Below are 14,717 nucleotides of genomic sequence, written 5' to 3'. Positions count from 1 at the left end.
GAAAACAAGGTTGTTTTTGTGCTAAACAAAGAGCTCACAATTGTGCAGTCAAAATGTAAACTAAAAGACGCTGAGCGTAATAACAAAGACAGATTTCACAGCTGCTCTGTTCCCAAGTTTTACTGTGTGACTGATAGCCTGGAGTTTGAAATCCGCTTCATAACCACCTCTCTTACAGGTGCCATTTATGGTCCTTATACACACACAATAGGGTAATATTACGTTGATGCACAGTACGTATCACTCCGCGAAGCTCCTCGGTAGCCGTAATGCACCGACAATCTATCAAGCGGTGCAGCTCCGTAGCTTACCAAAGTCGTACTCAAACATTTTTGACAGATTGCTGAGCGCCGTGTACCACATAAAATCGGTTCGCGGCCATCAAGCACAACCAGAATTCATACATAAGGCGCGCTATCAACTTTTGAGAGAATGAAAGGATTTTAGGGTTAGCGCTGTTAGCTCGTTAGCGCGGTTAGCTCGTTAGCACGTTGACGCCGTCCAGCCCCACGCATGGGGCGATGCGCAGTAACTCGTTAACGGAGATTTGCTGTGTCCGTCTTGTCGCTGCCTGCACGTGAAGCGATGGGGGAGGAGGGGGAGTTGTCTTCAGTGAAGGCGAGGCGGAGTAACGTTGCGTAGAGACAAAAGTGGACGAAAGAGAGGCAAACTTGCGGCTCCACAACTATAATTATAACGTAACATAGACTATATCGATATAAAGGATATTGTCACATCTTATATCTCGTATAAAAATATATCGATATGTTTTAAAAACTCGATATATCGCCCAGCTCTATTCTCGCTGCACTGGTGGGTTTCTTCAGTTTACATCTAAGTAAGGAGTGAGCTTCTGTGGAAAACCTATTATGGGCTGGCAACCTGACAGCTCCTGCTTGTCATGCTGACTGTGGCAAAAGCTGATTGGCAAGTGAGTGAACTATAAAAACAAGTTTCAGCTTATTTGAGTTCAGCAGCTTTTTCACATTTTGATCAATTAAACTTTATTAAAATACAAGACAAAATGGTATTTCAGCGATTACGCCATCCTTTTAGATTGTCTCCCTGCCTTATTTTTCCCACATAAGCAAAAAAATTGCAAAGCAAGAGCACTGCACAAGCAGCCGTAAGTGAACAGTTTGTGTGGAAGCGATCTGAAGCAACAGAAAGAGACAGCTTCAGGACCATGAGTGGTTACTGCATTAGGTCTGCAGCAGAGCCCTTACTTTACCACTCGATGTGTGCGTGGGTTTGTGTTTGCGCTGCTCTTGGTATCCGTGGATGTGTGTGTGTGTGTGTGTGCGCGCAGGTACGTGCGACAGCTGCAGCCACAGATTGCAGTGGCCCCTTGATAGACACGACGCGTCTTCTGCATCCCGCTGCATTGTGCTCGTCTGTTTGGATGACTCAGTGTGCATCTCCTCCCAATAAACAGATCTGCATGAGCTGTCGACACAAAGCAGGTGGAGGAAAGAGCCAGTGAAGGAGGAGAGTATCTCAGATTTATTACCTGCGCTGTAGTGCATCTCTCAGCAGCCCAGTTTTACAGACAAAAGGAGTTCAGTAGGCCGTTGAAATACACAGAGATTTCTCCAATAGTGAACTAGCCTACAGCACATAGAGGACAAGTCAAATTAATAGCCTCGGGGTAAAGGTGCGAGTCCGGCTGTGCCAAGACACCAATTTGCCAAATTCAATCCTCATAATGTGCTTGCATTATTTCCCAGTCAATCATTTTAAACGAGAATTTTTGCCAAGATCATCACATAAATCCCAGTGAGGACATCCTCTTCCAGTTCTGAATAAACATCAAGTCACCCATAAATGCTAGACACAGTACAGTTCAGCAGCAGTATAGAGGAGAGGGAGGAGGAGGAGGGAACGTTTGTTCTTCACGTTCTTCCTTCCCCTGTCTCATTAACGAGCAATCAGTTAAAAAACTTTATTGGTCTCTTGCCGCTTTCTCAGCACATTTTTTTGCTCCCTCCTCTGTTTCTCTCAACCAAGTCATGAGACCACCTTGTTCTATTCGTCGTCTCTTTCATTCTGCATCCTTTCTGTCGGTGTCTCTCTGCAAAGCCCTCCCTTCCTGCGACGCCCTCTCTTTTTTCCTTTTGCCCTCTCTATTGCTGTGCTTCATTACCTCTATCTTCCCTTTTCCTCTTTGGCTGTTCCCCTTCTCCTTCACTCCCCCTGTCCTCTGTTCCTACGTCGCTTTGAAAACTTGGACTGGGAGGAGGCGAACGAGGGAAAAGACTGAAAATTTGATGCATGTGTAGAGAATACAAAAGACAAGATTGTTTATTTCTACTGCCATTACTTACAGCTCAGTCTGTCACAGCCCTGGTAATAAAGTGTCCAACATCATACATTACATTAAAAATCACAATCACAGGGACTGCATTTTTCTGCATACACAACAGCGCGAGCGTGGCAATAGATGAGCGAGAGTAATGCATGTAATTAAATAAAAGCCTTGGGAAATTTACATGACTAATCATCGATTCTTCCTTTGCAGTCTGAATTTTACTGACACCAGAGCAGATAAACTATAATATTACAAATCATGAACAAAATAAGGAGTTTTGAAACATTTCTTTTCAGTGCAGTAAGCTCTCATAGATAATCAAAAAGCATCCTCCTTAACGATAAACAGAGGGCATGTTTGAAACATCACGTCGATGCAGTGTGTAAGTTTACAGAAACTAAAATGCAATAGACAGAAAATATTCCCTTGACGGTATGCGAGAGGTGTTTTTTAGCACTTCACTACCAACTCAAGCAAACACAGTTGCTAAAGAAGATGCAGAAGTTCATCCGTAGTGCCTCTGATTCATCACATTTTTTGCAGGCATAGACATCCTTCTAAAAGAAAACCTTGAAAGAAAATGAATTCAATTGAAACCCATACACCACCTTGATACTGTTAACAAAATATGGGCACTGCAGATTTAAGAAATAACAGTTTTCACTAATACTCAGTACACAAAGCTAGGCTTGATGTAACCCTGAACTTTTAAACTCTTACATAAGTTCTGCTTTAAAACCTCTATGTCTAGTTTCTCTTGACTGGGCAGCTGTAATCCTATTTTACAAATTTAATAAAGTCAGGCTGTGGGATAACTATCTTTAAGGCGTCTATTTCACAAAAAGCATTTATTTCTAGACTAAATATATGTTAGTTAGTCCACAAACCATCATTAAATAATGAAACAAAGCACTGTAACAGTGTTGGAGGCATGATGAGGTCTACAGTATACAGGATAAAGGACGAAACTGACGTGTCACGGTCCATGAAATACTCGCTGTTTACTTCCGACTGCCTTAGAGAGCAATTGTGCTTCCAGCACGTCCGTATCTGTGTCATCTCTTAACACCTCCTTGGTCTATCAAATGTCTTTTTTTGCCTCTTAGAGGAAGTCTTTCGAGAGTGCTATTCCAAAGTTGGGTGCAGCCATAAGGATAGCGATGGTACAGATAATGTTGAAAACACTGAATCCAACCAGGCACAACCGGTCGATGACCGCCGCGGCAAACTGCCACTGCTCTGCCAAGCTCAACTGACGGTCCTGCTCACGAACACGTTCAACTAAGAACTGCACCTCTGCCAGAAGAGCCTGCAGCTGGTTGTCCACTGCCACAGATCGAATCATCCCACTGTGGGCATGCAACACAGCTGATCTCCCAGTCCCAGCCTCTAAGCCGCAGACTCCAGAAGCTGTGGTTAATTGGTCAGGGTCCAGGCACACTGGAAGTTCCTGTGTGGGGCTCACAAACTTAGAAGATTGGTGTTGGTGATGAAGTGGTATATCGCGGACTGGTCCCCCTCCTGCTCCTGCTCCCTCTCCTTCTCCTAGTTCACTGTTACCCCTACCATGACTGGTGGTTCTGTTTCTCTGGATCGGTTCCAGCTCTGCTGTGGTGTGGAAGGTCTGGAATCCCATGTAAGGCAGATGCCCATTAGGCTGGGGTTGTGGGTTGGGACTGGGATCTCTGTGAATGGGATTAGGGAGGATGATAGCCTGAGAGTTTGGACGGTGAGGCAGTGAGTGTGGCAAAGGGAGGTTGAGCTGTGCCAGGCTGGCCTGCAAGGAGTTCAGGCCCTGTGGGAAGACGGAGGGCGCTGGTGTGGGGATGGTGGTGGTGGTGGTGGTTGGAGAGGACAGGGTCTTGCTTTGGGAGTCTGCCTGACTGTTGGAAAGAATAGGCACCACTCCCTCACCTGGACGCTTCATTCGCAGAAACCAAGGAACCCACTGCAGCAGAACTAAATTCACCTGAAAGATACGGACACAGATACAAATCGAATGAAAGAACAGGGAGTCACACACATAAACACACTTCAGATAAATATGTATTGCATTGTGTATAATATCTCACTCACTGTCACAACTTACCCAGCGTGGCATGTGTCCACTGTCGGGGTTATGGTGATGGAACTGGAGGACGATGACTGTGGCTACCACTGACATCCCAACTATCACCATGGTGCTGGCGAAATACTGACCTGAAACACATGTGAGACTTTGCTACTAATCTGTTGGCTATAAACGGGATTATCATCCTGCAAAATCTCCAACACTGACATGCAAATTCACATGCAGTCGAAAAAAAACCCCTGACCTATCAGTGGTACAGAATCTGAAGTGGCGGGCATAATCTCTGCAACCATCAGCATGAAGACAGTCAGAGAAAGCAGAACTGTGATGCCTGGAGGCCAACACAAGACACCGGGGAGTCGTGGGTTGCAAAAAAAGAAAAGAAAAAAGAAAAAGCCCTTAAGAGAAGAAAATACATGAGTAAACTTAGTAGAACTGTATATTTGGTATGCTGTACTTGACTTCTCGCCATAATCATCTGGATTACTGACACTCCCAGGAAAACTTATTCGATTTTACTGTTTTTCATCTTCCCTCTCATCTTTTCTGCCTTTGTCTTTCCTCCCTACCACGACATCCCTCCTGACACTGTACAAAGGCTCTGACTGAAGGTTTTCCAATATTGTTAACAGAGAAAGACTGCTGGAAAAACACTGGAGTGAAATAAGCCATTGCCTTCTCAAGAGGAGTGAGGAATAATATGCAGCTAGAGAACATATTTTATCTTAGAAGCAGATTCACCTCTTGTTTTTCATTATCTCCCTTGCTTATTGTCAGACTGTGCCTTGTCCCTGCTCCCCTGGTCACTTATTATTCCTCACCCAGACTGATTTTCTCCCCAGAGTTGGCAGGCAGCAGGAAGACCAGCAGGGTCATGGAGGAGAGGAGCACACAGGGGATGAGGAGGTTGAGAGCGTAGAACAGGGTCCTTCTGCGTAACGTCACCACAAAAGTAACGTCGGGGTAAGGCTCTACACAGCATTCATAGAAAACCTCATTACGACCTCCTGGGACCTCTGAGAAAAATTAGGAAGCATAGAGATATAGGAACTGCGTAAGCGATGAGAAAGCAGGGAAGCAAAAAATAAAGAATATCAGAAAATCAATATAACTAATGAAATGTATTTTGGTGCATCCACTGAATATTTGTGATTGTATGTGGGGAAAGCTGCATGTATATCCAATACTGTGCAACAGTCTCGAGTCATTTCTTTATATTTTGCTTCCGAGAAGACAGACTTGCTTGAATTCTTTTTTAAAAATCGACATGAGCAATAGTTCTCTCCTCTCTCTGAAGGTCTTTCACATTTTTTTGTTTGTTAAGCCACTTAACACAGACCTGGGAATCATTCAAGTGTAAAAAATGTGCCTATCTCAAGGGATGAACCAGTGTTGTGTGTACACTTAACAGCAGACAAGTTAGCTAAGAACTATTTTAAATTGTATTACTTTATTAGACACTAGCGGCCTATTGCAAAAAACATTGAATTTGTTCAAATTTCTTTATTTCAATCTAGGAAACATGCCAAAGATAACACAGTTTGACAGGCATAAAATAGTGTTTTTACACCCACAAGGTGATTCCCAAAGTACTATTAGCTGAAAACTTGGCATATCTGGGCAAGGTGGGCAATGTGTCCTTAATAAATTTGAGGAAACTGGACAAGTGGAGGACAAAAAAAGAAGTGGGAGGTCTAAAAAACAATCCACCAGAGATGAACGGTATCTGAAAGTCATGTCCTTAAAAAACAGTAAAAAAAAAAAAAAAAATGCAGCAAAGACCACCTGACACAGTGCCTGAGATGTATCTGGCCATTCCATTGATGCATCTACTGTCATCAGAAAGCCTCAGTGGAAGCGAGGCTGTCAAGAATCCATTCTTAAGGAAGGGAGACAAGGAGAAAAATGCCGAGGTATGCCAAACTACTCAAGAACTGGACTGAAAATCAGTTCAACAGGATGGAAGGATGACTTCAAATTTGAAGTTCAAATCATTGTCAAGGTCAGGAGAGAGGTACAACAGTAAGTTTCGACAGCCATCCTTTAAACACAGCCGAGGCTCTGTCATGGTTTGTGGCTGCATTTCAGCTAGTGGTGGTGTTAAAACTGATGGAAATATGAATGCAGAAAAGTACTATCAGAATTTGATCCATAATGCAACTCATCTAGAAAGCATCTGATAGGCAGCAACCGCAGTTTTCAGCATCAAAATGATCCAAAACACACTGTCAATACAGTAAAAGGATACCTGGATAGAAAAACACACATAGGAACACTATCAGTCATGGATTGACCTCCCCAGAGATTGGACCTCAACATTATTGAAGCAGCGTGTGATCATAAAAGGCAGTAATCATCCAAAGAAGAGCTTTGAATCTCCTTCAAGAAGCTTTGAGAATTACTCCTGGAGACGCTTAAAGAAAGAGTTCAGGCCATGCTGATGAATAAGGGTTGACTTTGAAGCTCATTAGAATTGCACAAGCTGTGGTTTTTGCCATACATACTATATTCTGGGTGGGTTTTTTACACAGGTTTAGTAAATTACTGCACATATAATTAATATTATCCTATCAAAGTATTAAAAAATAATGAGTACAAGACTTTTGCACAATACTGTAAATCAGAACTATAAGAAGAATCTGGCACAGGACCAGCATTATAAAAACAGAGCCCTTAAGAGACTGTAGAAACCAAGGACTGATGCTATAAAAATTATGATTCCGTGTTGCATGGGATATTTTATAAGGATGTAAACGTGTATGGAAATATAAAACATCATAGCAAAAAGCATTCATGTTCTTCAGGTTCTATGGCAACAAATCAGACATGCACTCATATATAATATGTATTCATTAAGTGAGTCTTTACAATTGCAATACTGTATGGTGTTAATGTAAGCACAGTTACTAAGCAACACAGTCTGTCATCCATGCTTTTGACAGCGGATCCTACCCAGTAGGTCCCACTCGCCATTGGCCATGTATCCTGATACATCTGCCTCCTTCATCTGGATGTCCAGCAGCCAACCATCAAATGTCCATGAGCCAAACTTCAGCTCACAGCGCTGGATGTCAAATGGAAACCATCTCACATCGACATTACATGTGCTGATAAAAATTCCTTGAAATGCATAAATAACAAGAAAAAGCAAGTAAATACTGGATAATAAAATGAATGTTGCTCAGTGGTGCAGCCATGTGGAATTAAAGGAAGACGAAGTTATTTAATGAAACGCTGCAGCATTAATAATAGTGCAATTATGCAGAATGATTAAAGGTCTAAATGGTTTGAAGGAAAATATAAACCTCTGCTAAAACGTACCTGGAGGCAAATACTCACAGAAACCACTGGAGTTGACCAGCACATAGGTCTTAAAAGTCGCATCAAACTTATCATGAGCGCTGAAGGACAATAGCACAGTGACCAGTCAGCAATTACCAGCAGCACTGGTTGCACACACCCGTATTTGTACGTCACATACCTGTTATACAGCAATATGTCAGGCGTCCAGACCTGGTCGGGGGTAAAACGAAGGTTCTTTACTCCAGGATATTCTGACTGGTTCCACTGCAGGTAGTGGTCGTACCACTGCTGGGAGACACAATTACAACTCCATGAATGGAAAATGATATTTAAAAAATACTCTCCACAAATACATAAAAAAAACTGAAGGAAGACACACCCATTATGATTTCTATATCGTAGTAGATATACAAGCAGCTTATCCTTCACAGCAGTAATGTCAAACTCGTTTTAGGTCATAGGCCACATACAGCCCAAATTGATCTTAAGTGGGCCGGGTGAGTGAAACTCCCTTTTTTGTCAGTGCAACGAGTCCATGAGATATCTTGATATAGGAAAAAGAAGTGTGATTTCCACAGTACATCTCAGTTTTTCTGCATGATAAAAATGCTGCTGTAGTAAATGAAAGGAAGCTGCCAACAAGATTTTGGGGGCTTGTGAGAAAATGTGTAATGAAAATGTTCCCATAGCTCATTTATTTATTTATTTCACAGTGGCCCCAGTTTAAAAAATGAAATTTTGTTTTATAGTAGATATTTTAAAAAGAAGAGGAACTTTATGCGGTACTTTATTATTTTGGTGTAGTATAAATTGCCTTTCTTAAAAATCCTGAACTCACACCTTCTTTAACATTTTCTAAATCCACCCTGTGGGTCGGACTGGAATCATGCCGGGCCAATTCTGGCCCACTGGCCTTATGTTTAGCACCCCTACTTTACGGTATGTCTCTCCTCTTTTACAGTTACAGTTCTGACAAGTTTCTCGCTGGTGAAGAGGGAATTCCTTATCTCAGCAGAAGATGGTAAAGTTGTCTGAGGCAAAACTTTGATATGGGTTATAAAAAATAACGCTGACATGAGACAAACAGCTTAGTCGTTTGGCCCAGATTCAGCCAATTCTCAAGATACTCATAATAAGGTCATGTTTGGGGTTGAAGGAAGAAGCTGTTCCCTGCTGAGCAGCATATAAACTAAAACCCAACTTGCATCTAGGTTGATACTGTGCATCTGCAATGGCTTTGGGTAGACACAGATCAATATTACATTAATGTTATCCATTATACTCACCATCTGCAGCCAGGCGTTTGTGGTGAGCAGCTGGTTCTTTTCATCCTTACATGGCAGAAAGAAAATGAGAGAATAAATGATTTCGTGTTTGAAAGAATGAGCTCACATGTTGCACAATGGTCTTAAAACAATGTACACTGACTTTATATTTAAATGATTTCTGGCTTTTGTAATTGTGTCCCACGTCCGTGCTTTCTTATGCTTTTCTAATGTATGTGATGTAAAATGTCCACAATCCTCTTTATGGGTAAAAATGTCCTTTTAAAATCTTTCATACGGGATAGAAAATCATGTGGATATCTACCAAAGTAGAGATTTTTATATTATGCAAGTCATTAATAACTTTCCTCTTTTTGTGACTGTCCCTGCACTGAAGTTAATCAAGAACATGCTGTCAGGGGAAACAGAATAAGTGTCTGAAATTAAATTTACATAAATGAAAGACTGAGGATTCGTGCCCCGATCTCAAAAGCAATGAAGCTTTTGATTATAAAAGGGAAAAAAATGCATTATGGAAAATGAGGAAAATGTGACTTTATTTCTTGTCTGATTGTAATGCATGCATGTTTCATGCCAAACGTACCACATCCATGACCTGCATTAGTGTAAAAGAGAACTGAACAGTGAGACTGTGGGAGTCGTTGGCCACCGGTCTCTCCATGGGGTTGTAGTCCCGCAGCAGCTCTTTGAGCAGAAAGCGTTGGTAAGGACCCTGCATTGATACTGAACATGGGAGGGGAAGGGAGTGTAAGGGAGGGGAGAAGGACGGAGAGAAAATTTAAAGAGAGATAAATAAAGACATAAGAGCACAAGGTAAAAGTCAGACACAAAAAGAAAGCTGTGTCAAAGAAGGCAGGGAGCAAACATTTTAGAAAAACGGTGCGATTACAATGATAGAGTTTAGAGTAGAGTGCTGTAGAAATTATATAGGTGGCTAGAAGCGAAGAAGAGGCACACTAACAGAGGAGCAGATGACAAGCTCAAATTGAGGTGAAATGGAGCGCAAAGCTATACGAGAGAGGATGTAAGACAATAACATAGGCAACAAAGAGAAACGGGTGGGAGAGCACAGAGAAAGAAGCCTACTCTTTCTAATCACTTACATCGCTGATTGATCGCCAGCATACTGTCAGAGTTTTCTACTGCTGTAAAAATGTCAGCTTTATTCCATGCGGAAAATACTGAGGCCATTAAACACTGAGACACCCTGGACAGACACACACAGCAACTTTGTCTGTTCACCCTATAACTCCGAGAGGGCTTCAAATCACTCCTGATTTGGATCACTGGTGGATACAGGAGGCACACTGAGTAACTTATAAACAGTTACTATATGCTTAAAATGGAAAAGCACATGAAAAGTGCTATAGTAATTGGTGTGAGATTAATGCACTCAAATTTACACTAACTAAAACATACGATCTATCTATCTATCTATCTATCTATCTATCTATCTATCTATCTATCTATCTATCTATCTATCTATCTATCTATCTATCTATCTATCTATCTATCTATCTATCTATCTATCTATCTATCTCAGCATCTAAAAAATCTAAGCCTCAGCCAAACCTATGGGATCTGCAGTGGAGATGATTACATCGTGGTGTTGCAGGCTCATCATAAAAATAAATCCATTTTTCTGTACGGCTGTGCACAAGTGGCCACTCTCTTTGTCTAAATCAGCTGCTTTGTCCCCAGTTACTATGATCCGCTACCTTTACATGCAACAGCACATGCAGAACAGGAAACACACACTTGTTCGAGCACAGTCTCGCTCAAAGCGCAGTGAAAGTCACTCACCCCGGAGCAGAGTCGCAAGTATCAACAGCCACAGAGCCACAGTTTGCTTCATTCTGCATTCCTCTGTATCGGCAGAGAAAGAGTGGTAAAAGGAGAAATAGAGGGAGAAGGTGAAGATGAAGGAAGATTAAACATGTAAAGTGAGGAAAAATGGGGATGTGAAGAGAAAGAGAGGCTGTAGAAAACAAGTGGAGAGAGCTCAACACCAGCAGCAGCAGAGCAGGGAAAGGAGGAGAAAGGGTGAGGAAGAGAGAGACTGAGAGAGTGGGTGAGAAATGCAGCGAAATGACTGCTCCTCTAAAGACGGAGAAGCTGTTTGTTGGAGTCGGTCAGGTTTAGAGACATGGGGATGCCCTGACCTGTGCTAAAACTCATCATCCATGCATCCCTTCTCAATATACCCTGCAGACTTTATGATATGCGGTTATCTGTGACTACATGTCAGTCATCCTCCATCATTTTTATGATGGATTCATTCAGTTTTTCTGGATTGGTGGACATAAAGAGCAGCTTTATTTTTGGAGGAGATATAATACGCAGAGCTGTCTGGGTGATGGTATTTTTAGTAGCTATTGTCCAGCTGTCTTTAACAGTTATTAAATCAGTTAAAATCACAGGAAATATTATATATATATGTGTGTATGTGTTTTAGGGTTTTTTCACTTTCTAATTTATACCAGGAAGCAATATTTAAAATCTGTCTTGCTTTTGAGCTAGTCTGATCTGACACTAGCGTATTCACAGAGTAGTGGTGACACCCAATGGCTATGTCAGTAAAATGCAATATGCACATTAACACACTGAGCAAATTTCGATAGATTGTTTATTCTTATCAAGTGCAAATGCTGTTAAAAAGCATCTCCCAGATTTCTTTACGGCTTGTTAAGGACATTGTAAACAATTTAAAATCATTTTTGAAAGCAAATAAACAATTATAAGGCAGAGATCAATATTAGCTGTAAAAGACACTGCTACAGTAACAGTGAGAACAAAGGGGGAAATACATAGAAATACTGTTTATAAATGCAGCCACGTACTGTTGTTAGCCTGCAAAAAAGTCTAAACCTTGTGTGTCAATTAATAAATCACTTCCACCAAAATGGGAAAAAAAAAATCCACCTTGTTAAACAAAGGTGGTCAAAACATTTTGTTGCTTTGTCAGAACAGCAGTGGACTTCAGACGTGCGTTCATCATCATCTTCTTCCAAAAGTGTTTTGCAGTGTGACAGGTGGAGAACCGTCACCTATCACCAGGTGATTTCTCTTTATTTACAGATCGCATTATCTGTGGTGTTTGGCAAGGTTTGAAATTCAGTCTGATTTTGCTTCTACTTGATAATATTTTGAAAACTCACCAAGATACCTGTGGCACACAGATATATGCCTCATGATAACTACCTCGGGATAGTCTCAGTAATGTTAAACATTGAAAAATGTTCGGTGACTCAATACCACAAAATCAGAATTCCTATTATTCACTAAACATCACTGAGCCTGTTTCCAAAAACCCCACTGGTATTCAGGTATTATTTTCTATCCAGCCCTTAGCTTTACCCCTCACATTAAAATGACTGGACTATTGTAACTCCATCCTCTCTGTCTGCTCGCTAATGGAAAACTACTGTCTCACTTCCAACTGGTTGTGAATTCAGCAGCTCAGCTTCTTACTGGTTTTAGCAGACAGAATCACATCACCCCTCTCTTGGCTTGCCTCCACTGGCTTTCTGAACATTTTACAATAGATTTTAAGATTTTACTCATCCCTTGTTAAAACTTGTCTGAGTCTGGGTCCTGACTGTAGCTCTATGTCTGTTCACAGCTTTTCCATCAGGGGCCCTCAGCTTTGTAATAGCCTGCCTGAAGAGATCTGAGCCCTGTCCAAAGAGCCAACTAAAATAAATACCCCAAATATCTTTCTGTTTTCTGGATTCACTTAGTCTAACACAGCGGTCCCCAACCTTTTTTGTTTTGCGCCACGGACCGGTTTATGCCCGACAATATTTTCATGGACCGGCCTTTAAGTTGTCGCGGATAAATACAACAAAATAAAACTAGTACCGGTACCGAAAAAAAGAAAACGCGTGAAAAGACCAAGGAAAACCTAGTAAACGATAAAAACGATAACAAAATAACCCTGAAAACCGATAAAAACCCTGAAAACTATATATTTCACACCTGAACCTCAACTCTCGCGGCCCGGTACCAAACGACTCACGGTCCGGTACCGGTCCGAGGCCCGGGGGTTGGGGACCGCTGGTTTAACACAAAGCTGGCTATCAAGTTGTTGAATTAACCCAGGTTTTCCTTTTTTAAGTTCTCAGGAAAGGAATGGTGTTGGCACCATCTGACCGATTATATATACATCCAGTGGCAGCAGGGTGGCTGATTTTGAAAAGGAAACTGAAACTATGCTATGGGAAAAATATGGTGAGATTAAGCAGCTGCTGCAGAAAAAGTAAGACTGGAAATGAGCAAATAAATTAAAATATTGAGCCTATTTCAAGCCAGGAAAGAACAGATTTATCAATATCACATCTCTGTTATTAAAAGAAGGGAGAATCTCATGGGTTACAGCCACATTTTTGATTCATTAATATATAAAATACAGTCTTCGTTTTTATTCTTTCAGCTGCAGCCTCAGTTAAATAATGCTTTGAAAGTAAAGGATAAATGTAAAAACAGAATCCAAACATCATCATCATCATTGTTTATTTGTATAGCACTTTACGAACACACCAGGCAGACCAAAGTGCTGAACAACACAGATCAAAACAACAACCAAATTAAAAATACCATAAAATCATTACATACAATAAAATAAATAAGAAGGTGTCAGTTTCCTACAGAGTTAAAAGCCAGGGAATAAAAATAGGTTTTCAATCTGGATTTAAAGACCTGCACTGATGACGCTTGTCTAATTTGGAGGGGAAGGTTATTCCAGAGCATCAGCGTTGTCTACATGCAAATTCGATATAGCACGTAGTTGCTCTGTTTTCAAATCACATACTCAAACTTACAAAGCAATAAAATTAAAAAACTGCAGACATTTAAAAAAAGGAAAGTTGTGTCTACAAATATATCATCAACAGGGAAACACAAAGTATGAGATGCTATTAAAAACTTTAGATCTTCTTTCTGTCTGGATCTTCCAGGAGTGCTGACAATGTTTTCCAGAAAATTGATTGGTCAGTAGATGGTGATTTCATACTTGCTGATCTGTAGTCTGGAATTTTGCAGTAAGTTACCATGGTGATATATCAATCCTTTCTAATAAAGAAAAAACAGGCTTAACCCTACAGTTACCTGGATAAGATGAAAACCTGCTTCGTAGGACAGGCCTATACAATCCTGGTCACTCCCACTGAAAACTGAGCATCTTCAAGTCTTCCTCCTGTCTTTTTGTTAGTACTACTGTGTCCAAACCATACATCATAGCAGGTCTCACTACTATCTTGTAAACCTTCCCTTTCAGTCATGCTGCTATCCTTCATTCACAAATTATCCCACACAGTTGTCTCCATCCACTCCTGCCTCTCCTTCGCTTCTTTTGTGCACAGCCTATAGCTTTGGCAGTGCTACATATTTAACTCATCCACCTCCTTGCACCTCCCTCTCATTCACATGTATGTATTCTTTCTTAGTTCCTCAGATTTTCATTCTTCTACTCCTCAGAGCATACCATCAGCTCTGCAGGTTCTCTTACAGCCACTCCCTAATCTCATCATGGATCACAATGTCATCTGCAAACATCACAGTCCACAGAGACTCCTGCATGACCTCATCTGCCAGTCTGTCCATCACCACTGCAAACAAAAATGGGCTTGGAGCAGATACCTGATGTAATCCCACCCCCATCTGGCCACACACCTCACCACTGTCCCATGTCCTCATACATGCCCTTCACCACTGTCACATACTTTTCTGCCACTCCTCACTTCTTTACAGT

The 14,717-nt window shown here is 41.3% G+C and overlaps 1 protein-coding gene across 1 annotated transcript; it reads right to left on the bottom strand.

The window, feature by feature from the left end:
* Positions 1-2,316: 2,316 nt before the first annotated feature.
* Positions 2,317-10,975, bottom strand: LOC146564325 (neuronal acetylcholine receptor subunit alpha-7-like). The gene is made up of 10 exons (XM_085292038.1): positions 10,772-10,975; positions 9,552-9,691; positions 8,969-9,013; positions 7,861-7,970; positions 7,701-7,780; positions 7,332-7,499; positions 5,201-5,395; positions 4,624-4,710; positions 4,398-4,507; positions 2,317-4,277 (listed from the first exon to the last, which is right to left on the bottom strand). The coding sequence occupies exons 1-10, from the start codon at positions 10,821-10,823 to the stop codon at positions 3,411-3,413; spliced, it is 1,854 nt and encodes a 617-aa protein (XP_085148164.1). The 5' UTR covers positions 10,824-10,975; the 3' UTR covers positions 2,317-3,410.
* Positions 10,976-14,717: the final 3,742 nt, after the last annotated feature.

This window comes from Mchenga conophoros, linkage group LG11 (genome assembly GCF_057382185.1).
Source record: "Mchenga conophoros isolate Kocher_MC1m ecotype Shallow Benthic linkage group LG11, M_conophoros_male_GT1.1, whole genome shotgun sequence".
NCBI lineage: Eukaryota > Metazoa > Chordata > Actinopteri > Cichliformes > Cichlidae > Mchenga > Mchenga conophoros.
The sequence above is the reverse complement of the archived record's forward strand: the minus strand, read 5'-3'. Positions and strand labels throughout refer to the sequence as shown.